Source organism: Pleurodeles waltl, chromosome 8 (assembly GCF_031143425.1).
Source record: "Pleurodeles waltl isolate 20211129_DDA chromosome 8, aPleWal1.hap1.20221129, whole genome shotgun sequence".
Classification (NCBI taxonomy): Eukaryota; Metazoa; Chordata; class Amphibia; order Caudata; family Salamandridae; genus Pleurodeles; species Pleurodeles waltl.
Window position 1 is genome coordinate 327789671 of NC_090447.1, and position 25959 is coordinate 327815629.

The 25959-nt window shown below is 43.2% G+C and overlaps 1 protein-coding gene across 2 annotated transcripts in view; it reads left to right on the forward strand.

Annotated features, from left to right (window-relative positions):
• DIPK2B (divergent protein kinase domain 2B) overlaps positions 1-25959 on the forward strand; it is a 359981-nt gene that overhangs the window by 22835 nt on the left and 311187 nt on the right. For both annotated transcript variants that reach the window (XM_069204187.1, XM_069204188.1), the window contains exon 2: positions 8401-8665. In XM_069204187.1, coding sequence (XP_069060288.1) covers positions 8401-8665 — 265 coding nt within the window. The remainder of the gene's footprint in view (positions 1-8400; positions 8666-25959) is intronic.

Below are 25959 nucleotides of genomic sequence, written 5' to 3' on the forward strand. Positions count from 1 at the left end.
CAGGTACCTTTTCTACAGGAGGATGAGCCTGGAGATGGTCTTGTGGCAGTGGTGGAGCCTGTGGACAGTGATGAAGAGGAGGCAGAGGAAGAAGATGTGGACAACAGACCTACACTCATTCAACAGTACTTCCAGTGACACACAGGTAAGACACTGTAATTTCATCTTCCATTGCATTTTTGTGTTTGACATTGAACATGACAGCCTGATTTCCCTATGTCTATGGCCACTTATTGTACCCGCCACTTACTGTACCCGTTGGCATCTCTATTTTCAGATCTCTGTGCCCCAATCTGGCTCCTGGTGTGTTTACTGCTGCCCACTACAGGTTATACCTATGTTAATATTACAGTAGATTAGAAATGCAATGTTTACAGCTTGTTAAACGAATACATATTTCAATCAATTGACAGACTCCATACTTGTATTTGTCCCAAGGGTGTTTATTTAGGTGCTAATAAGTGGAGGGGGTATTGAAATGGGCTGGGTTGCTGATAGAGGAAAGTCCAGGGTAGAGTCCAGTCTATTAGTATCACAGGTGCATTGTCCAAGGGGGCATAGGAAGTGAAGCAATAGCAGTTCAAGGGGGACAGGGTGACAGAGTGGGACACAAGGATGACAATCAGGAGAGTCTTATTTCCTGGCGGGGGTCTTGGCAATGTTCTCTGGCTTCTGCCTGGCTCGCAGGGACGGTTTGCGTGGTAGTTCTCCTTCTGCAGGGGGTGGGGTGCTGGTGGCCTGTTGTTCCTGTGGCGGGGCCTCCTGTCCACCAGCGTTGGCGGAGGTGGAGGGCTGTTCTTTGGTGTGGCTAGTTTCAGGGGCCATAGGGCCCAATGATAACCAATGAGGAGTTGCACGCAGTTCTCGACCGCCTCCCGCAATGGCGCACAACGTTAGCAGAATTACCTCATTTCCACCAGTCCCTCCACACCGGACAGGCGTCCGCCATTTCAGGGGTTGGCAGGCCATGGCACCTAACTGCGTCACAGCCGGCATAAGCACATTTTGGGATAAAATATAAACATACTGTTTCTGTCACAACATGCAATGCATTGTACAATGACAAAATATTGAAAAGTAACTAGATGCTCATCGGTTTTACCCCTAGAGTACAACTGCTGAGGATGAATAGGAGATGGAGTCATCCCACTGTTTTCTGGCTCCTGCCTGGATCGCAGGGACCATTTGCGTGGTGGTTCTTCTTCTGCAGGTGGTGGGGTGCTGGTGGCCTGTTGTTCCTGTGGTGAGGCCTCCTGTCCACTAGCGTTGGTGGAGGTGGACGGCTATTCATCGTTATGGCTAGTGTCAGGGGCCTGTTGGTGTGCCACTGCCTCCCTCATGGTGTTGGCCATGTCAGCCAGCACCCCTGCAATGGTGACCACGGAGGTGTGGATGTCCCTCAGGTCCTCTCTGATCCCCAGGTACTGTCCCTCCTGCAGCCGCTGGGTCTCCTGCAACTTGGCCAGTATCTGGCCCATCATCTCCTGGGAATGGTGGTATGCTCCCAGGATGTTGGTGAGTGCCTCCTGGAGGGTCAGTTCCCTGGGCCTGTCCTCCCCCTGTCGCACAGCAGTCCCCCCAGCTTCCCTGTTGTCCTGTGCCTCTGTCCCCTGAACCATGTGCCCACTGCCACTGACCCCAGGTCTGTGATTGTCTTGGGTTTGAGAGTTGCCTGGGGTCCCTGTAGTGGTGGACACACTGCTGATTGACATGTCCTGGGAACAGAGGTATGGGCCCGCTGAGTGGGTGCTGTGGTGGTGGTTCCTGAGAGAGAAGGCTCTGTGGTGGGTTGGGACTGTGGCAGGGTAACCGACTGTTCAGAGGTCCCTGATGGGCCTGGTTGGTCATCGGGATCCAGGCGTGCAGAGCTGCTGTCATCACTGTGGGCCTCTTCTGGGGGGGGACTGAATGTTGGTGGCACCTTCTCTCCAGTGACATTGAGTGGGGGTCCTATCGGGATGTAAATGCAGTGTTATTGTATCTGCGTGTGCCATCTTGTGCATGGATATGTTTCCCTCTATGGTTGCAATTAGCAAGGCAGCTTTGGCTTGTGTGAGTTGTGCTTGGTTTGGCTAAGTGATTGTCACTAGTGTGCATGCTCTGGTGATGGGTGTCCATGCAGGTCTGTGATGGGTGTCCATGCATTGGTGTTGCATGCAGGGCTTGGTAAAGGGATGGGTGGGTTGTGATAGTGGGGTATATGTGACGTGGTGGAGTGATGGGGGTGAGGGTAGGGGTAGGAGTTTGTTTTGGCATGCAGGTAGGGTAGGGGATATAGTAGTAAAGATTTGACTTACCAGAGTCCAGTCCTCCTGATACTCCTGCGAGGCCCTCAGGAAGCATGATCGCCAAGACTCCCTCCTCCCATGTTGTTAGGTGTGGGGGAGGAGGTGGGGGTCCACCGCCAATCCTCTGTACAGCTACCCAGTGTCTTGCAACCACGAAACATACCTTCCCCGTAGGTCGTGCCACCTCTTCCTGATGTCATCCCTTGTCCTGGGGTGCTGTCCCACAGCGTTGACCCTGTCCACGACTCTCTGCCATAGCTCCATCTTCCTAGCAATAGACTTATGCTGCACCTGTGATCCGAATAGCTGTGGCTCTACCCGGATTATTTCCTCCACCATGACCCTTAGCTCCTCCTCAGAGAACCTGGGTGTCTTTGGGGTGCCTTGGGTGCAGTGTGAGTGGTATGTGTGAGGGTGTGTGGGGTGATGTGTTGGGGTGTGTCCTGTGAGGTGCGTGGATGGTGTATGGGTGATGGAGTTCTGTGGCTCTAATTCAGTGGGTGCTCCTGGCTTGTCTCTCTCTCTCAGTTGGCAATATTTTTTTTTTTAATGGTTGTGGGTAATGTGGATGTGTGTTTTATAGTGGTGCGGGCGTGTGGATGTGGTGTGTGTATGTGTGTCAGGTGTGTGTGGTTTGAATTGTCCAATGTGGTGTTGTTTTGTTAGTGTGTGTGTATTTTGAACGCGGCGGTCTGTACCGCCAATGGTTTACCGTGGTTGAATGACCGCAGCAGTGATTCGTGGGTCATGATGCTGTGGGCGCATTTCTGTTGGCGTAACGGTGTGGGTTTTGCTACCGCCAGTTTATCACTGACCTTTGGTCTGGCGGACTTGTGTGGGTGTCTGTATAGTGGCGATTTCTCTGTGTGGGTCATAATATCCGTAGCAGTATACCGCCGCGGTCATGGTATGTGGGCGGCTGTCAGCACGGCGATAGGCGACATTTACCGCCAATGTTGTCATGAGGGCCTAAATGTTTCATTTTTTTATTCATACTTGTTTGGGAATTAAATAAAATGTGTTTTCATTTGTGTATGTGTTTCATGAATGCTTGTTTCTGCATTTTTGTTGTGTATTGTTTTGTGTTTTAAATCATCTTCAATGTTTAGGATGGGGCCCAGCTTTCAGTAATGACAGTGGGGGGTCCCCGGAGTCCTATAATGATTCAGTGGAGGTCCCCGGGATCCAGTAATGATAAAGTGGGGGTCCACAGAAGTCAAAATATTGGGAACCACTGCTCTACTGTGTTTATTGAACCTTTATTTATGGGAAGTTCTGCTTTTATTGATAACTGATATTTGAAACCGAAGCTTTATGATTTGACCTCTCCATTCAGAGGTTTTTATGGGTTCTGACTGACACCTTCTTCTCGTTGCCCCCAAAACCATCCTTAATCTTGGAATAGGGATTTTTTTCCTTTATGGAACGCGCTTAATAATGATTGTTCATTTTAATTTATTGACAAATGATTAATATGATATTGATGATATCATATGCTGATTTCAACAAAGATGTGCTATTAAAAACACATGTATACTACTTCCCTACTGCAACAGCGCAAACCAGGGCACATAGCTCGGACACTTATTCCATTTCTCGGGGTACGCGACAGGGCTGCCCACTGTCTCCATTTCTATTTGTATTGGCATTGGAGCTACGGGTGCAATGCAGGAGGCAGGAGGCAGGAAACTGGGGCATACGGACAGGACAGACAATCCAGGCCATTTCACTGTACGCTGATGACATCATATTATATATGAGAGACCTTCGCCTAGACCCTACCAGGTTGACACAAATATTTTCTGACTTTGCATCCCTTCCAGGCTTATGTGTCAATATAAATAAATCATATGCCTTTGCATTTGAGGGAGCTTATACAAATACGGTTTTACCCTGTGGGTAGAAAATAATACCAATAGCTTCTGACACATTTCGCTACCTAGGGATTCAGGTCTACAGAACACCACTAGATTTAACAGAAGGGAATTTACAGAAGGCAAGTGCATCCTTTCGATCTCAAATCCAGTTCTGGATTACACGTCCATTATTGATAGCAGGTTGGTTGGCACCCGACCCATGTTTTTAAATCTCTGAACACTCTACTTACAGACCTGCTGGTGTGGCTCTGGCAGGAGAAGAATCAGTCTTGCTAAACTGTAGCTGCCCTCTTACCAGGTAGGAGTGGGAGCTAGGGACTTTAAAGCCTACTGCATTGCAGGTCAATTGCTGTGGCTGTCCTATTGGCTGGCAGGCAGAAACCTGCAAGAGATAGGCTACACGGTGAAGATGTTCAATCAGGGAAGACTCCACTGTATGATTTGGCCCAACTCTCCTAAGATCTCTATGACTCCTTTGCTGCTGCGGATCTCCCTGGCCTATTGGAAGCTAGCTATGCAATACACTGCATCAACAATACTTTATTGCCTGAACGTGCCCCTGTTGGGGCTACCCACTACTGATGGTGTTCTCACAAGTGGTCAGATGTGTCCCTGGGAGCAGGGTGGAGTCACAGCCTTTGGAGCATTCTTTAGCGACAACACCCTTTTGAGCCATACTGACTTTGTTAATGCACAAATAGATCTAGAGGTCTTATATTTGACACATGTGAATGTTGCAAAATATATCAAGTGACATTGGTCCCCTGACGGTACAGAACCCCCACGCACAAATTTGTGCAGGCAATATACACCATAGGCCATGGTAGGCATCTAATATGCTGGTTGTATGGGGGGCTCCGAGAACACTTACAGACATCATTAACTTTCCTACTGACTAAATAGAAGACTGATCTGGGCTGAGCACTTCGAGATACATAATGGGCATTCCTACTTAAATATCCTAAGAAATTATCCCACAACTCCTGATTTAAATTTATACAGTAGTCAATACTACACAGAGCTTATCTCCCTCCACACAGACTTAATGTAATATATCCTGACATATCAGCACCGTACCCCACAATCATATCAAGGACGCTGATCTGAAGCCTATATTGTGGGCCTCCCTTGCTTTGGCCTCCTATTGGGCACAGATTTGGCACACTTATGATGCTGGTGTCCTGGGGTCATTTCCACGACCCCAAGGAGATAGGGTGACGGCCAGATTTGCAGATTTGCCATTACAATTGGCGAAATGCCTTCTGGCCAGTAGCTGGAAATCCATGATGTAGCCCACAATAACACAAGGAATGGAAGAAGTGTGCAGATGGGGACTAGCACAGAGCACTACCCTACGCAAAGAGGAATAAAGGGGACTACAGAAACGACCTATAGCGATGGTGTGAGATGTATTACTATAATCTTTGAAGGCCCAGGATGAGGAAGGTGATTAGAATCAGTCTAAGCAGGAATTTCTGGACTGAGTAGCATAGCACTATTCCTAAATCAACAATTACTCCGTACCAGATTGAAGGCACAGACGAGTACTTCCTGAAAAGTATCACTTCTGTTATGGTATGATAATGTTGCACTACACAGAACGCACTGTCATGGACTATAGGAGACAACATTGCATGCCATCAAGTATACTGTTTATGTGTTACATCAAAATCAGACAATGTTGAAGGGTAATGTCTAGTTTGGGGGAGGGAGGGAATTTGAAACTGAATACACTTGACAACTAACGGCCTAACAGTGAGTTACCTGTACTTTTGCAGTGCTACCAAGACTAATCTCACTGTTGATATTTTGCTTACCTAAACTGTATAACTAAAACAGTGGTAATTCTGTACAGTGCTATGAAGGGTCGAATGATATTATTCATCGCTCAGCAGTGTGCATTGTTAGTAATTCTTGATCGAGTATGTCAAAAATTTATAAAATGTGTGTTAAAAAAGACTGACAAATAAAGCATTAAAACTCACACCAACTCTCACTATTATCTGAGAAATGCTAATTGAAATTGTGGTGATTATATAATTGAGTACAGCTCCTGGTTAATCTCAGCTAACAATAAAGATCCATTGGCCTAAGATTCTGGGATCTCTCCCAGATAAGTTGGTAAGCTTTACTTCGTAAACCGATAATTAACTGAATCCCTGCTCCAGCAAAGGTAACCCCAAGCCTAAGCATGCCATCAAATGAAAGCAGGGCAAGTTGTGTGGAGAGCGCCAGGATTGGCTGAGCAACTTATAAGCCAATCATAGGTCATCTAACAAACTGAGACGTCAGTCCAGCATGGCAACTGGATGCTTTATACAGTTTTTATAGTGTGAATTGGACCCAAAGGTATGGGAGCATTTTAGTGGGCCCAGCAAAGTTTAGGGGGTAATAACAAAAATGGTAAGATAACTGGGATAGTTAATGCTCATACTGGAAATATCTGTGTCGTGTCTAGGCATAGTTTTTACACAGCATAAGGTAGTATATAACGTTAGTGCACCTGCTGCAAAACACAATGTGCAACATGCAGTTCAAGGTTTTGTATTTTTTGTCGAGGACTACTACCTTTGTCACAGTGATCCTTTTATTGCTTGCATTGCATACATTATATTCCTTCTATTATAGCTCAGTGACCTGTGAACCAACATCAAGGAGCTGCATGCAAACTGCAAGGCATAGGTTTAAAATCTTATTGTTTTTTCCCAATGTTTCATTTTTCTAAGGATGATAAAAGTGTGATAATAAAGTCTTATTAGCATAGAAAATTGCAACCAATGCATTAAGTTTTAAATTCTAACTTTGTGTTCCTCCAGGGCAAGCACTCGTAACATATCATGCCTATCTTTGTGGACGACATGTCACTCCTACACCTTGTAACCCTCGTTGTCTCATTTAACAATTCAAGTACATTGCTTTTGATGTATTATTCATTGAATCTGCATAGTGTGTGTGTGTGTGTGTGTGTGTGTGTGTGTGGTGTAATGCACTCTGACACGCTACAGTGGGATGAGTACCACTATTAAAAACATAAAGAATTAGTAAGTGTTATTTAAATCATTATTAATGTAGCTACTCGTGCAGACTGATACGGCTGACTTTCTTGCAGAACATACATTTACATAAAGGAGTTGACCAAAGTCAAAAACCTGTCTCCAGATTATGATGTCTCTTATGTACTTGTAAAGTAGACAACAGGCTGAGTGCCTTTGCCCCCCGCCCAGCCAACAACACTAGGATCAAGGTATTATGCTCTAGATAGCTCCCAACCAATATGAGACTCCAAAAAAGAATGCGTGATGGTCCTTAAAGTGAGGAACTTGCATTGGACACAGCTGGAAGTGCAAATAAGCCCTGTCCCACATGAGGTTGCTGCTCCAAAGGAAAGCAGGCAACTTGCCAACGCTGCTGAATGTTTTCAGCATATTTCACTTGGACCGGTTGGACCAAGTTCATTTTTTGCACAGATTAGCTGTCAGCAAGCACCTCTCATTTCAGCAACTTTTAAATTACGGGGGAATGTTGTCCATAATAGGACCCATGTACTGGCAACTGACATTCATTCAAAATCACACACAATCCTTGTATATATAGGACAGGTGGTCACTCTACCACTCCTCCACAACCTTTTTCATCGTGTCGAAAGTGGCCAAAGAGAAAACGTTTAAATCATTCCGTTTTCCATACTAACCAAGATATGTTAGCTGTACTATAGTGTCACACAAGTGGCCATCTTAAGATACGTCCCAATTGCATTACATTGTATTGTATTTATGTGGTTAATTATGGTGCTTTGGAAAACCCTTGTTATTCCTAAATCACTTTGATCATATGTGTAATAAGAAATCACAGTTATTTTCTTTTTTTCTTTCAAGTATTGTGTTTTTTTTCTTCAGATAATATATGTTGAAGTGTACCCCACCCTAGGAAATGTTTTAGCCACAGTATTCTGTATTATCATCAACACTCGAGCATTTGGGCCATGCGGTTTATGTCAGCAGAAAATTTACATAATTGCATTTATATATATGACGTTAAATGTGACACGTTCAATATTCTCAGGTTCATGTGTGAGCAGCTCATGCAGTCCAGGTTTTGATTTGCATTCTGGGACTTGTAGTTCTGTGACTAAAAACAGCAGAATCCAACGCCCAAGCCTGGACTGGAGGTGCGTGTCATGCATGGACCTGGGGAAGTTGAGAGCTCTATAAATGACATTATGTTTCACTTTGTAGGTTTGAAAATTGGCTGTGCCCTCGTTTAAAGCTTCCTTCTGACTACCTTCAAAGTTACTCTGGTAACTACACTGATGATTCAGAGAGCTGGAGGCAGGTGGAGATTTCCAGACTTATGAGCAAACACCAGCATGATCTGTCAGACAAGAGAATATGTGCTTCAATTTCCAAAATAAAATCCTGCAGCATCGAGCAAGTCCTGATGAAGACAGAGCGGTTCCGGAAGTGGTCCTTAGCAAAGCGCCTCACCCCAGACTTAGTTCAGGTTAGTGCTCTTTAATAACTCATTATATTTCAGTCTATTTTGTTTGTTTGATTTCACTTTCCGCTATAAGTGTAAGAGAATTGTTATGAGGCAAAAATCCTGTTACGCAGAGGTGGGGAACAGAGCCATGCAATTCAATGGCTATGTGGTTTTAAAAATATTATGGATATTTCTTAGAGTCATCATCAGTTGTATAATTCTCAGATTGCAACATATGAATGAGCTTCTTGCTCAAGTAGATTAAAATGTATTAAAAATGTGTATCAGTTTGAAGCATTTCCTTAGAATTTGAAAAAATCAGCTAGTAATCTTTCACCTAATAATTGCTGTTTTCCGGTGCTAAGGAGGCAAGAATATCACCAAGGTGGCTTTAAACCCCCCAATGTGCTGTAGCTCCTGAGGGACTGAGGGAGGTGTTTTTTATCTAAAACAGGACATAGAAAAAGGTGTAAAATGAGTACTACTATCAGCCAATATCAAAAATATGAATAAGAGGTCCTATGTGTTACTCAAGGCACACAGTCCATCCAGGCTTTATCAGCGGAAGCCAAGAAGCACAACATACTGGTGAGAAATAAGCTAGCCCCTGGATGCTCCATAAGCCAATTTAAAGTAAATGCCTAACTCGTTTAGGCGCAGACTATGGTCACAAATGACTGCAACTGGTTTGCTTTTCCTACAGGAAGAAGAGGATTATGTTTACATTTTCAGGACTAGTCACATTGTAACATGTCCAGACAAAAAACTGAGCCCCATATGGGGAGGAAGCCCTAAGAATAGGGTTTTATACTGTACTAAATTGAATAACTATTCGTTGATCTTACACTTTTCCCAATCCTAAAATTGACTTATCATGCTTCTCTCACCAAGGCTACCTAAATTCCTATACACTAGCTCAACTTGTCACAGCTGAGGTTGCTAACAAACACCTATAGCACTGAAATGTTAGTCCAGTAACTTGAACATACCATTAATCTGGAGTGGACTGGTCTCATATTCAAATTTGGTTTGAACTGCCACAACAGGACTCATCTGCAACATTTTAATTACATCTGGAATGCTTGAATTAATGTTAGCCACTGGCAATCCCTCTGCACCATTCTAGTCTATCGTTTTTGCCCACCACGCCCCTCTAGACAAAGGCCCGCATTATGCAAATCAGTATTGAGCCTACTCCTCATAGGAACAGTCTGTCCCGAACTGCCAGACAGGGACCCCTCCAGAAGGGACCACAAGCAACTCAGAATGTTTTCTCCCTTTTTGGGGCTCATCAGTAATTTGTAGCTTGAGTCCTATTGCACAGGAAGCCTGGTTTCCACATCCAAATGATTGCCAGTGGCTGACATTAATTAAAGCATGCCATTCATCACCTATTTGTTGTTGTAGTTGATGCTGTAAGTGTGCACAGACATGGGTCCCATGCTCGCTGTGCCATATAACCCAAGCTGCACCCTCCTAATGAGTCCTATGCAGGAGGAAAGCATTCTGGGTTTACATTTGAAAAAAAGCCCTCAAAGAACGCAGTCCGCACCCAGTGGGTGATCCTTTTAATAATGGCAAAAAGATGTCCAAAGAAAAGAACCTGATTGGTTTCGACTGCAATGTCATTTCAAGTACTGTTGAGTTCTAGGACTGGTAGTTAAAATTATCTCACATTTGAGTCCCTTTGTTTGTAACACACAAAACTGAATAATAAAAACACATTGTTAGAACAATATTCAAGCATCACATGAAGGATGTTCCTTTAAGCAGAATTACATATTTAAGACACACTATCTGCAAACATATCTCTTGTTTTAGTAAAAGAGTCTCTTCTCTGTTATTGTGTTCTGGTTTTTATAGATAATTCCAGACAAACACTGCTGAGATGTTAGCGAGTGAGTGTTCTTGCCTACATATGTATATGAGTACGTATATAAAATTATCTTCCCTTATAACATTCAAAGTCATATGTGATTCGTTGTTTTAATTCAACTTGTTCATTGCTGGATGGGCTCTGTAGTTTCCTTTAAACATAAGAATAAAATGCTTATTATTATCGAATGCCCATGGTATGTTTTTCTGATTCCCATCTTTCATATTTAATTACACACATCATTTTGATTCAAGGAAAGAGGTAATGAAAGTTGATCCATATCAGTGAGCCAGGCTTTGTCACTGTTTTGCTACATTAGCACATTTATATGATTTCCAAGACCCATGACTGTTTTCTTGTTGCTTGCCAAGCCTATTATGGGTTCTTATAATAAACATTGTTCTTCATTTACATTTATTTATATAATCAGGTTTGTTGAGTTTTTATGTATGTGTTAAAATCCTCCAATTGGTGTTGATTACATAATTATTAGAATGATCTGATTATTTGTTCTAATCATTGTATTTCACAATCTGTGAGTTGTAATCTGTAATTAAGTGATGTACAATGACTTTTGTTGTGGTTGGTAATTATGTTTTTCATTCATGTATACATACAGCTCTTCATTGTTATTGAGCCCAGTTGGGCTCATACTTTTCATCAAGATAATGTTTTTTTACTCTAATTAACGTAATTGTCTCTCTTGATCCCTCCCACATAGTTTTGCTTAACTCGATTGATCACATATTATTTCATGGCTTTTCATTTCCCATTACATGAATTTTCCATTTGTTTTGCCATGCGATAGCATCTGTTGTTATTGGTCACTGCTCGGATGTGTTCCACTATCCATTTTTTAGGTTCACAAATTGTACTGCCAATCTACACAATTCCAAAAGGGCATTTGATAACATATATAATACAAATGTGCTCATGCAGGTCTATCTTGACCTGGTTTGTCTGGTTTGTCATAACGGAATGTTGAATTATTTCATGTTTTGTGCAATTTTGCATGCCTTGCACATTTTTCCAGAATACTGGTTGCTGCAACCATGAGTGTGATGTTCCTTGTGTTTTGATGAACTGCCTGTGTGACAGAATGTCTTTGATCCATCTGGCTCTAAAGAATGTTATAATTGGTGTTTGTCCAACTGTCTCACTTTTGTGTTCAACACTATTCAGGATTGGCCAGAATTTGGGTAGCATATTTCTGATTCGACATGATACACGAGTAGGTAGTTAATTTAACATTCTAATTGATCCTGTTTTTTCTGCATTTCTTTGGGACTCATCACATCTACATTCACTGAAAAGTGCTTTTCTGTAGCATCACTTTGGTACATCCTCTATTGCTGACCTCCTGGCAGTAATTTCTGTATTTAAACCTTCTTATGATTTCCTTGCTGTGTCTTTCACATTCTTCTTCGGTGGAACAATTATCTGTTTTTCTCAGAAATTCTTCATAGGCAATGCTCCACTTCTATCTAGGCTGGTGGAAATGTCTAGTATATTGTTTCCTACTGTCAGCTTTCTGTGTAGCGTGGGCTCAATTATCTGTTCTTTGAAGATTTCTGAATGAAGAAGGATTATCCTCTTTGTACTTATCTCATAATTTATGTCCATGTTCAGTGTTACAATTGAGTTTCTTATGACATTCTGTAAACTTCATGTGGATTCTGTTCCATTTGATGAAATTATTGTCGTAGAATTTTAGCCGCTAAATGATTTTGTCCACAAATTGTGAATTTTCATTTCTCCAAGCTATCTCCTTCTCCCACCAGCACATCAAAAAATTCAATGAGCTGAGGGGGAAGGAGATTGCCACACTGTCCTGTGTTTCTGACTGTAAAACATCTCCTGGAAGAGAAATATGTTGTCTGCAAGGCACAAACCAATTATTCCTAAAATCATGTGATTATGTTCATAAAATTGTAACATATATTTTGAAGGCAATACAAGCATGTAAACCATCTTGGTAATTTAGCCTGGTGTACAGGGATGTCACCCCCATTGTGATTAAACATGTAATTTGTATTCCACTGAAGATTTTGCAAGCATTTGAGCAAGTGACTGGTGTCCTGAGGATATGACAGAATATCTTTGACCAATGATGACAGAAAATGATCAATGTATACTAAGGTGTTTCAAAGATATCCCCATTTGATGATATGATTGGTGTTCCTGGAGGTTTGCTTATATTTTCATGAATCTTGGGAAGAAAATACATCACAGGATGATTGGATGTTTAACTTGCATGAACCTCATCTCATCTGCATCAAAAATTCCTGGACCCTCCCAATGTTCACGTTTGTTCTTCCTGCATTTGTTGCAACTTATCCATTAGATTCCCTTTTATTTTCTAATAGCATTCTTTTTCCTGTAGATGCATATGGACTTCACAAACCTAGTCAAACTTGGTTATAATTACAATGTTACCACCTTTGTCCGCTAGTTTATTTTCCATATTTCTGCCCTTTCCTTTTTCTTTAAATGCTGCTTTTTCTTCTCTTGATAGTTTCCACTAGTAAATTTTCTCTTGATTTTCTTCATTACTTGCCTTACTAATTCAGGGAAAGTGTCAATTTTGTTACCAGTGGAAACGGCGGACAGAATTTTGATTTCTTCTTCAGACCACTTCATCCTGTCCCTTTCTGATTAAGTCAAGTTTTTGTGGAGGTTTTTCCCAGGTATCAAAGGCCTCTTCTAATTTGCTTCATTTTGCGAATCATCTAATGTTAATAAAAATTCAAAATATTGTACTCTTAAATTGTATGTGCTGTAAGCTTGTTTATTTAATTCTTGTTGTTGATCTGTGTGCTTACTATATATCATTCACTTAACATTATTTCAATTGGGATATTATTTGAGGTCCATCACTCCATTATTTCTAAAGGAGTGTATTGCAGTACACGTGAGTGGCCATATGTGATGCTGACGTACTATAAAGCAAGGTTGGGAAACATTTACTACTGTTTTGTCATGGGGCTGTAGTAACTTTAGAAGTGTACTGTGGGAAAAGCAATGGGCTCACTATTTTGTAAGTGAACATTTGTATTAGCATGTTTCTCCCTAAACCCCTTTCATACTTTTTCCTCAACCCCTCCCATTTTGGAATAAGCATTCCCCATTTTCCAGCCACTCCAATTGTCCCTCAAACATTTGCTACTAAATCATAGAGTTCAGAGTGCAGAAATCCCTGCCCTGTGGCTCAAATCTCTGCACAAAAAAGATAGAAGAGGTAGAGACAGAGTTCTCCAACAGAAGGTTAGTGAATAGTATTATGTAGTGTGTGAGTAGTACCTCACAAAAGCATAGGTCCCCCGAAGGATCAATCATCTTACCTTTGCTTTTCAACATCTACATGATATCATTACCAGAACCGATCAATGTTTTTCATCTCACATGCTACAACTATGCAGATGACACACAAATATTACTTAAATTACAATGCCCCAAAAACATTGAAAACTCAGAAATCTTCAGTTGCCTCAGAGCCATTGATCAGTGGATGACCTGGAGTATTCTCAAACTACATGCCTCCAAAACAGAAATACTCAGATGTGGTGGCTGGAAAAGTTATGACCCATTGTGTGCCTGGCCTGATGATCTCGGACCACCTCATCAGTTATCCAAGAAAGTTAAAAACCTTGTAATCACCATGGTCTCCAAGTTAACAATGAATGCCCAAGTGGACAAATTAGCAAGAACAAGCTTCATCACCTTGAAGACTCTACGACGCATCTTCCCCCACCTCAGATTTCCACACAAGGTGCAAGCTACTATCTCGCTTGTACTATCCATAATGGATTATGCCTATGGCCTCTACCATGGATCATCTCTATCTATTATGAAAAAACTACAACGTATTAAAAACTCCGCAGGCAGGCTACTATTACATGTAAAGCCACAAACCCACATCTCCCCTACCTTGAGAGCACTACACTGGTTACCCATTGGTTACCCATTGCCAGAAGATGCACTTTCAAGCTGCTTTGTATCACCCACAAAGCTATACATGGAACAGGACCACTTTTTATCAGAAACAAAATAACCAAATACATTCAACAAAGAAACCTCCGCTCAAGATTGGCACCCCGCCTTAGAACACCACTATACAAGAAAAAGACTATAGGAGGTACATCCTTCTCCGTTCAAGCAGCCAAACTATGGAATTCATTACCCCCAACTATAAAAGCCACAGATAACTATCTTGTCTTCAGAAAACTACTCAAGAGTTGGCTCTTTCCTTCATAACCATCATATTGAAACAACTATGGAATGCATATGCCTGTGTTGATAAATAATTTTTTTCTGATTATGTGTATATTCTAGTTATATATAGTTCTTTAAAAAATATGTATTGCTACTATGTCATAACAATAAACTACACACACACTCTTTAAACCTGTTTAACTAATGTATATTTACTCATTGTTTAAATATGTATATGTATGTACATATATGTGTACAGATGAGTGTGTATTCATGTGTGTATGTGTGTGTGCGTGTGTGTGTGTGTGTGTATATATATGTGTGTGTTTGTTATTCTATGCTTAACATGTCCATAGGTCATTGCAGAACTCCTAGATAAGTTGTTATACTAGATATTTATGAATCTCTGCTCTCATCTTATATCACACTTATCTACCCATCACCATATGTCATGTCTCTATCAATCTACTTTCATCTCCTAAATAACTCTGCCTAAGCTCTTCCCTCCGCTTCGACATCTAACTCACCCAAACCTCACTTTACTACAAACAACCCTACTATATTCTCCCTCATTTATCTCACCCTGCTACTATGATCTCCCTAACCCTTTCCACAGACTCTTCCCTCTTCCATCCCCCCTTTACTCATCCCAAGCCTAAATCTTATTACCATAAACTCCCAATTAACACTTCTGGATTCTTCCCTCCTCCACCCCTCCATTAGTCCAGTTAATCTAACTAACAAACTCACATATCCGCGGTTCAAATTAACTCATAACAATACTAAAACTGTACTCATATTTCCCTATACTAATCCACCACTAATTCCTTTCGGGTTTCGGAGTAGCATGCTACTCGCCGAAAAGCGCTTCAACGCCTCGTCAGGGGTAGTAAGCGCTATATAAATACTATTACAATACAATACAATACTTTAGTACTACTTACATACTACCTAATGTTGTTTGTGAATAGGCCCCTGTGTTTTAAAAAAAAATGCTGGATTAGAAGGTGTTTAAAAATGCATATCTTTACTTAATTTTGTAAGAAGAAGGCCGATTGGGGATTTGTTTTTGATCACTTAACATCCTTCCTAAGCTGTCCTGTAAGCACCATCCCCCTAAAAATGGAGACTGGCTCCACCAGTGAAGGCATACCACACAAACAGTGTATAAATAAGATTCCAAAAGATATCTATAACTTATGTTTGTCCCATCCATTGTTGTATCCCGAGCCCCTTAGCAGCAAAAATGAGGATGTTGAGAGGGTGGCGTAAGGGCTGGGAACACCCAACCCTTGCCTAGTCCTCCAGTGCCTCAGCGATCTCCTATTTGGTGCTGTGGGATAGGCTAGCTTTTGGCATGCCTCTGACCTCTTACATGTTATGGCATAGCCTGTATATTATGGAGACCAGATATGACACTGGGATGAAAGGGCTGGACTGTAGGCTGTGTGCCATAATGTGTGCCAGCAGTGGACACCTCGCACGTGGATCTTTGAACTTGTAGGAAAGTATGTTGCTTGCCTGGCAGTTATGTTATTTGCTACTGCTGTGCAGTTTAAGTATGAGAAATAATTTGAGGTTTAGTCTAAAGACTGTTAATTCAATTTAACAGATACTCCATTCCATTTTGAATCAGTTTCTGCGTCGTTCAAGTCAAAAGAGCACTGACTGGTGCAGGTACGTTGAACACAATAGATGCTTCACTTCAGACGGCAGCTGGTAACTAGTGCTACTATATGTACTTATAATAAGCTTTGGGCCTGCGCCAAACACGATTGGTTCGCTGTCTTGTCATGTTCATTTCCCTGCTCCTGGTTGGATGGCTTTCCTTCGTATATTTGTAGTTGTCCAGCCGCTAGAGCATTTAGGTTTCACCCTTTCAATTGACTGGATGAATGCATCCTTTGATTTGCTAACACCAAAGAACTATTTTCCTCTTGCATGTTTCTGTGCTGTTTCACTAAATGGGTACGTGGGTCTCCCCCATCTTCTTTCCCGTGTGTCCGAACCGTGCTAGTACATCGCACCTTTCCAGCTCTTGCCTGTGGGTCAGCTTTTCTTTCTTGCTGGTGTCTGGCGCTGCTGCCACCTCCTCTGCATCAGGTCTCTTACCCCTGGTGTACCTGGCCAGAAGGCTCCGAGGATAAATAAAGAGGTCAGCGTGACGTGCACGCTAGTACTTCAATTGAGCCGGTGGTTGCAAGTGGAGGCCACCGGCACGTTTTTTACCTGCACTCATTTTTGGGGACCGGCTTTTATTTTTCCTCATCAGACGTTTCCCCGAGAGGAAGAGAGGGGAAAACATTCAAAGCGGAAAGACAGAGGAAGAGAAAGGCGGTAAAAAACCGTCTCAGAGGCAGAAAGTAGGATGTGCAAAAGTGAGATAAACGAGCCGGAAATCTCTGGCAGTAGATTAAAGAGGCCTGCGGTGGATTTAGGACTATGAGGCCTTGGAATTTGGCGCGCCGACTTTCAATTTCTTTCGCAAGTTCAGCACTGTATCACGCAGCAGCGCCTTCTCTTGCAAGGGCTGAGAAAATCGTCATTTAAAATGATGCTGCGATGAATAAAACTACTTACACCGGATAGTTGAACCATCCACTGTCTCCTATTTTGTATTTTTTTTAAAACGTGCCCACGTTAAGACTTTGAACTTTCCGATGACTTTCTCAGTGTTCCCTCCTGGTCGAGAGCAGCTGTGTTTCTTAAACAATGCTCATTTGTGGCTGAGACGAGTAATGTCCAACATCCTCGATACATATAGATCTCTTCGCCAGTTGCGTTAGCTCCCCTCCCCACCCCCCAGGCAGTTTAAGTAACAAACAGTCTGTGACCGATTCGGTAAGGGGAACAACGTTACAACCACGTCCTTTTACTATCATGGTAATTCTAACATGTTTCATATAGCGCTTCACACTGCACTTCTGCCCTTGCTAAGCGCTGTAATTAACAGATGTAACTATTACTCAATCACAGTACTCACCTTACATATCTTCAAGAGGTTGATAAACCTGAATTGGCCTTGCTGGGATTCAAACTTGATTAGCTTTGCCCAATTAGAGAATGCTCAGCTCCTTGAGCTATCCTCCCAGGGAATGCCTTTGGGGTTAGCATTTGTTAGGTTGAAAGTCTTTCACTCGGCTACTCATGATGCTGCACGTCGTAACTATGACCGCTTCTGACACCGCCCCAAATTATGGGGCCTAAGATATTTTTTACGCCATGCACAAAGTATGAACGTGCATCATGCTGGCATCACGCAAAGAACGTCTCCCTTCAATTATGCACAAAGAAAACATGCAGCCTGAACAAGTAAACAGCACAACCAATGTATATTGCTCCTACCAAGGCCTTTGTCAAACCTATGGATAGAAGCTCTGGGAAACTTAGTAACATACATGCAAGATCGCAATCAATCTTATCCACCAACATCTTCTCTTTAGAACTCCCACTTACCATCATTTCTTTTACCACTACTGGTTCAAGACTGCATGAAGCTCCACACAGTATCATCCACTGTGTAGGATAAACAGTGCAGAAAACACAATTGATTTTGGTTCTGGAATTTGTACCATCCTCTGCATGCCCTGCTTCCTTAATTTGACTGCTAGTCAAAACTACGTGTCCTTCTTCAATTTCTACACAAAACTGTATGCCTCTGACCTACTTTCCATATGTGCTTGTGTGAGCTGCTCACATTCCCACCCACAGGCGACCCCTCTGCCTTTTTACAAACTGGAAATACTAGCCTGCAATTTATCAATACCCTGATCCTTGTCTTCCCTATATATTGAACCCAATAATCATTAGTATGAACTGAAGTACCCCTGTAAACAATCACATTTAATTCCCTCCGATCCCATCACAAATAAATTGGGTAAAAACATGGAGAGTTTCTTCTGAGAATACAATGTCCTAGTAACCAGACGAAAACCACTGAATTATCCACTAACCTTGGGTTCCAGAGTGGCATTCTACTCAACATAAAGTGCTTCAGTGCCTTATCTGGGGTAATAAGGGCTATATACATGAAAAGACAATACTATACAATTTCTGCTTAGGCATGGTTACGAATGATAATTAAAACATAAAGGATGTTTCCATCAAATGAATGAGATTACTTGAAATGTACACTACTACTCAGACCCTGCATAGTGGCACTATTCCAAACACAGGCCCATTGGCCGAAGACTACTGCTAAAAAGAAAATCATCAGAGTAAAGAAGAAGGAAAGAAACCGATATCTTAAATAAGCTGACCACACGATTTTTACTGTAAATCTTCTTAACAGAAGTTGCTGTCCAATACCATGCAAGCAGCTGTTATCAACCTGTTAAATATTATAACATTAGACAGTAAACCACTGCTAGGTCCATGACACCCAAGACACAAATAGATCACTCAGGTTTACTGTATCAAAACCATGCCCATCCCTGCTCCCCAACGCTCAGTCATAGTCCGACATCATTCCAGGTGAGGTGCTGGCACTGCCCATGTTCCTGTTTTCTCTACATTGGCTAACAGCCAAATATAGTCAAAGAATGTCACTACCATGCTAACATACCTCTCAAACTATGCACATGCATTGATATACAATTGTCTTCATGTATTGTTTCAACTTGCATATCCTATAAACACATAGGGACAATTCACAAAGGCAAACTTAGTCCTGAAGTCTAAAGGACATATTTTACAGAAAAATTGCACTGTACTGACGAGGTACAGTGCATTCCTGCCCTTTCAGCCTGCACTGGCACGCAATTTGGCACCTATCGCCAACACAGGCACCCTTGCACCATGGTGCAAGGGTGTCTGCGTTGTTGACAGGATTTTCTTCTGTGGGACACCTTCCTGCACAAAAACAACACATGGAGGCTTTTTCCTCTTTCTATGTATGCTGCAGAATGCAGCACACATCGAAAGAGAAAGAAAGGAGGCAATATAAAGATATTTCTCCTTGTTACGCCTCCCCAGGTCTTGATGCATTCCCAGCTTTACAAACCCTTGTAAATCTGGGAATGAGTCAAAACCCTTAGATGTTGTGTTGGAAACCCACCACAATGCCAACCTGACACAGTGTAAGGCAATGCAGTAACTTGTGCTGCATTCCCTTACACAATATCTAAGAGGTCATGAAAAGCACCACAAAGTGATTTTGCGTGGCCCCATAGATATGGGTCTTCACTATGCAATCCCCGAGCGTAAAAAAAAATGACACACCGGAGGAGCAAGGGGCTTGTAAATATGCCCCTAAGTTCCGTATTCACAAAGGGACATACAAGTAGCATCTTTACACCTGCAGAGGTTCCAAAATCGGGATGAGACATCTGAAGTCGTAAAGATACTATTTGTAAGTACCTTTGTGAATACAAAACTTAGACTTCAGGTCTCAATTTACCTTTGTAAAGAGTGTGTCCTCTGCAACTCCTTGGTATGGAAGGCAGATCAACATAAATACAATAAGTTTGCATTTTCAACCATCAATTTGTTATTCCTCAAATCATTTATTATGAGAGTCACATCTCCAGGATCATTTTTGACAAACGCGTTCTCGTGTGGGAAAAGAAGGTGGTGTGCCTTCAGATGCAAGACTGCTGGGAAAGCCCCCTTCTTCTTGACTAGTCATGGTAAGCCAAGCAAGGATTTTAATGACTGTTTATTTATCACTTTCCTTCTCAGCCATATGAACTGCCCATAAACAAATCATTGAGTACATTTTTGCTATAGCATAGGATAAAGTGGATCATTGAGTAGAGTACGAAAAGGCTATCTCCTGGTAATATGTAATTTTTATTAAGTCAGACTGTTTAAGATCAGTGTAAAATTGATATGAATTATATGGCTTATTTCTGAGAATTACGTCATGTGAAATGAAATATAGACAGGGTGGACAACCCTCTAACTCATCTGAAGCCAGGGTATCTTTAACTACAAGGTAAGGTGCTAACAAGGAGATCACTTAGGAAACTATTTGTTCATAAAATTGCTTGGTAAAAAGAATAAATCAAAATGTAAGGACGAATAATCAGTCAAATGAAAGAAATTCAAAGAACAGATATCAATCAAGACTAAAGAAAGAAGCAGGCGTACACTGGATTATATGTTATCAATCATTTGTATTGTTGCTATATGTACATTATTTGTGTGGTACAGCAAACGATAAACCCAGCATACATTAATCCTGTGCAGTGGTTTAAAGTTCATATGAGAGTCCCATAGATTAATGCATGAATATCCATTCTCTCAAGCTCTGGGATCCATTTGATGCATATAGTCCTAAGTTCAAAGTTAGAGGAGCTCACACTTGAAAAGTAGACATATTGGTCTCTTAAGTCATCAGTACGCGAGACCATCTTCAGGAACAACTATACAGGTAGGGTTTCCTGGTGACCCTAATATATACATGATTAATGACATGATAAAATAAGAAGAAAAGAAAAATTTGTTTTTAGCAGATATGATAGACATCACAGGTCTGCATCATTAAGGCCACATAGTAACTAGTGTAGACTACTCAACAGCTATATTTAAGCCTTTAGCAACACTGTTAACTTTCCATGTCGATTTGTTTTTTAGAGAATGTTAGCAGCCTCACTGTATTTTTGTTTGTAATATCCACCATTTCATGTCTCTTGGGGAATGATTGTGTTGAATATAGTGGTCTACCAATGGTACATGTGCAGATTTGCATCTGATTTTTTACTGGCATTGGACAATGTGTTTACCTATTTGCTGTGCTGTATTGCTAATCTATGGCAAGACACACGGGCACACAATACAATAGATAACATTTGTGGTGTTACAATAAAAAAATTGCTTAATGGAAAAATGGCCTCTATTCAAAGTAAAATGCTTAAGTCCTCTACATGTCACAGGCCATACACCGGCCACACCAAAAGTGTCCTACTACTGGAGAAAGATTAACATTCTGTTGTAACTTGGCTATAGTTGGTTCCCCATAGGGTTTCACCAATCTGTCTCTAATGTTTGTGCTGCGTTTAAACACAAACATTGTTTTTTTCTGAAAAATGGTACACTTGTTCAATAGCTTTCAGTGGTTGTGAATGATATTTTTGATTTTATTCGATAACATTCAGAAGGTGGATATACACACCAATCAGGCTTCCTTGGGTTTGGTTTTAATTTTAAGAAGGGACTCTCGGTCGTTATACCATGCACCCTTTAACACCCTTTTCACTAATCTGTGTGGGTAACTTCTAGCTTTGTGTTTCATCATCATTCTTATAGCTTCAAAGGAAAATAATCATTCTTTTTAGCAAAATTACGACAAAAGCTTAAAAAGTGACCAAAAGGGAAGTTGGCTTTTAGGGCTTTTGAATGATGGCTGTCAAACTTTAATAGAGGGCTCCTAGCAGTAGGTCATGTGTAGAGTATTGTGTAAAGTTTCTTATTGTCTATTTAGAGTTTTATGTCTTAAAGGTTAAGACAGGAGGACTTATATTCAAGAGTAAACTTGAGGTTGGGATTCAATGAATTTAGCCAATCATGAACATAATTTAAGGTCCTAACGTCACCATGCCAGATAGACGAAATCGATGTATCAAATCCAGTTGGTGATATTGGAACAGAATGAGTTAGTACTGTCAAAAATCATTTAGTTCTCAAAGTCAGCCACATAAAGATTAAGAGGGTCATTCTGACCCTGGCGGGCGGCGGGAACCGCCTAATGGCCGCTCCGCGGTCAGAAGTCGCGGATGCCATTCTGGCTTTCCCGCTGGGCCGGCGGGCGACCGCCAAAAGAGCGCCCGCCGGCCCAGCGGGAAAGGCCCTGCAACAAGGAAGCCGGCTCCGAATGGAGCCGGCGGAGTTGCAGAGGTGCGACGGGTGCAGTTGCACCCGTCGCGATTTTCACTGTCTGCTAAGCAGACAGTGAAAATCTTTATGGGGCCCTGTTAGGGGGCCCCTGCACTGCCCATGCCAGTGGCATGGGCAGTGCAGGGGCCCCCAGGGGCCCCACGACACCCGTTCCCGCCATCCTGTTTCTGGTGGTGAAAACCGCCAGAAACAGGCTGGCGGGAAGGGGGTCGGAATCCCCATGGCGGCGCTGCAAGCAGCGCCGCCATGGAGGATTCCCCCAGCCGGGGGAAATCCGGCGGAAAACCGCCGGACCCGGCTGGGCGACTGCGGCTTCACAGCCGCGGTCGGAATACAAAATGAAGCACCGCCAGCCTGTTGGCGGTGCTTCAGCCGGCCTCCACCCTGGCGGTCATAGACCGCCAGGGTCAGAATGAGGCCCTAAGTATGTTGAGAGCAAAAACAGATTCCATCGCAATTCCATTAGTTTGGTCATAATACTGGCCATCAAGCTTAAAGTAATTTTGGTATAGAGCACGTTCTGTGCATTCAACAATAAAAGAGGTAGGAACAGGTGTGGATGACTCCGAGTCTCACGTAGGTCTCGTATCACTGAGAGACTATCTGTCTGAGGGATATTCGTATTTAGACTTTTAATTTCCATTGTTATAAGAATGTTACTATTGTATGATGGAGCCATGCATGCCATCACCACACATGTTTTTACAATGCAGCCAGTACAACACATGATTTTAAAATGACTATACCTTTACCATGCATGCCGTTACAATGAAATTTGTTGTAAAGGCATAACTGGTGCAGGAGCAACCCCACTGACCGGGTCAGTGAACTGCTCTGCCTCCGTATAGCTCCTCCAGTAAGTGCAGCCTGTGTCTGTTGAACTCTGACCCTGGTCAGAAATTCGAGGCCCTCCTCCACCCACAGGCTCCTGCCTGCGCCTCATCCCCGGTGTCTCATGGGAGGGCTTTGCTCTTCTGCTAGGCTGCCCACTGGCCCTCAGCCTATTTCTCTGTGGCTTCTCCCTTTCATGCTTTTCTGGTTGCTGGATTGTGCCCTTGCGCTTTCTGTGCTTTTTTCTATCTTATTCCTCTTTTTCTGTGCTTTTTACTTTCATTTTCTGATTTTTCTTGCATTCTATCTAATTTCTCTCTTTCACGCTTTTTCCCAACTTTCACTCTTTCCTCTCCCCGCTGCTGCTGCCCCAGTGGCCCCATTTTTCACGCCATTCTTCCCGCTCCCACTTCCGCCTCACAGCTGTCCTCTCCTCCCCCCTCTCCCTACTTAATGGCAGCCGCTCCACGGTAGGAAGAGAAACCCACTGACCTGGTCAGTGAATTGCTCTGCCTCCGTGTAGCTCCTCCAGTAAGTGCAGCCCGTGTCTGTTGAACTCTGACCCCAGTCTGAAGTTAGAGGCGCTCCTTCACCCGCAGGCTCCTACCTGCACCTCATCCCTGGTGTGTAGTGGGAGAGCTTTGCTCTTCTGCTAGGCTGCCCACTGACCCTCAGCCTCTTTTTCTCTGTCTTCTCCCTTTCATGCTTTTCTGCTTTCTGGACTGTGCCCTTGCATTTTCTGTGCTTTTTTCTATCTTATTCCTCTTTTTATGTGCTTTTTACTCTCATTTTCCTATCTTTCTCGCATTCTCTCTCATTTCTCTCTTTCACGCTTTTCCCCAACTGTCACTCTTCCCTCTCCCCACCGCTGCTGCCCCCGTGGGCCCGCCCCCCTTTTTTGCACTGTTTTTCCTGCTCCTGCCTCCCAGCTGTCCTCTCCTCCCCCCTCTCCCTACTTAATGGCAACCGCTGCACGGTAGGCAGAGCAACCCCACTGACCTGGTCAGTGAACTGCTCTGCCCCGTGTAGCTCCTCCAGTAAGTGCAGCCCATGTCTGTTGAACTGAGTTCGAGGCCCTCTTTCACCCGCAGGGTGAAATATATATATATATACATATATATATACATATATATGTGACCTGGCCGTGCTGCCAACCCCATATAATCACCCAACCCCACACAGCGCTCGGCCTTGGCCATGTGTGGCGGGGGTAGGCCACAGCCTGCAGCCAGTTCCTGCAGCCAACCCCCCAACCCTGTGCTGTGCACTGCCTTTGGCCATGCGCAGCGGGAGTTGGCCACAGGGCCTGTCTCTCTGGGCATTGTAACAGGTGTGAGAGGATGTCTCTGAGTAAGAGAGTGGCTGTGAGAGTGTCTGTCTGGGTATGAAGGTGGGTGTGTGAGGGTCTCTGTGGGTGTGATAGTGGGTGTGAGTCTCTGATTGTGCTTCAATAGATAAGATGTGCATTCACCTCCACAAAGGGTTTCAGATCATTTTTCAATATGGAATCACAGAGTAAACACACTTGCTTTGCCTTCGACAAGCTCAGGAGTTTGAATCATTCGTCCTTTCCAGAAGTTGAGCTTCAACTGGGAGCTTCAACTAAGTGCTTTCTGTTGAGGTTTCATTTCTGTGAAATGAGCATCATGTCCAGAACAGAAGGTCACCTGCTCATTTATCCAACAAGAGTCCACAGTTTTGGACAAAATGTCCATCCAACTGAAGCACTTTCTACAGGTTAGTTAGTAAGTGCTACTTCGTTGGATAAATGTCCAGTTTGGGGACGGGGGCCCCCTCCCCTGGCTCTTTTCCATCCTGGGGACCCTATTCTCCAGGGCCCACTACAATTTCATGTGGGGGGGGGACACGCAGACCATCTCCCCGGGCCAATCTCGGCCCCAGGGACCCCATCCCCACGGCCCAGCATTAAAAAATGGAGGAGGGGGCTGCGCAGCGTCCCTCCCCTGGCCCATTTCAACCCTTGGGACCCTATCCCCTGGGGCCCTGCCATAGTATATTTTTAGTTTTTGGGGTAGGGGTGCCACACAGTTACCCTCCCCCAGCTGATCTTGGCCCCAGGGACTCTATCCCACTGAGCCTGGTCATCTGTCCTGTGTGCCAGCTGGGCACCCAGTATGCAGTGAGACTGCGGGGGGAGCCTGAAGGCCTCCTGCAGGAGCCAGTATTGCTTTTGCAGACAAGAAGGTGCTAAACATGCAACTCACTGTCTGCAAAAGTAACAGTTTAATCTGTTTTCCTGCCCGCATCTCTGAGAGTAAGGAAACAGAAAAAACCTCTCCAGCAAGCAAGAGTTGGTTGACAGCCCTCACTTGCTGGAACCAGAGTGCTTGCTCTGACTTGGTGGGAGCTGTAACAGCTCCCACCAAGTCAGAACAAACAGCTATGTCCTGAGTTGTGCACCCTGGGACATAGAAGGAGCCAGCCCTGGGTGTAGTAGTCCCCAAGGCCATTATTGCCTTCTCGAAGGGGGCTGCATGGCCCCACTACAGCATTTGACATTTGCACCAGGGAAGAGGTGGTCCCTGGGAGTCCACAATGG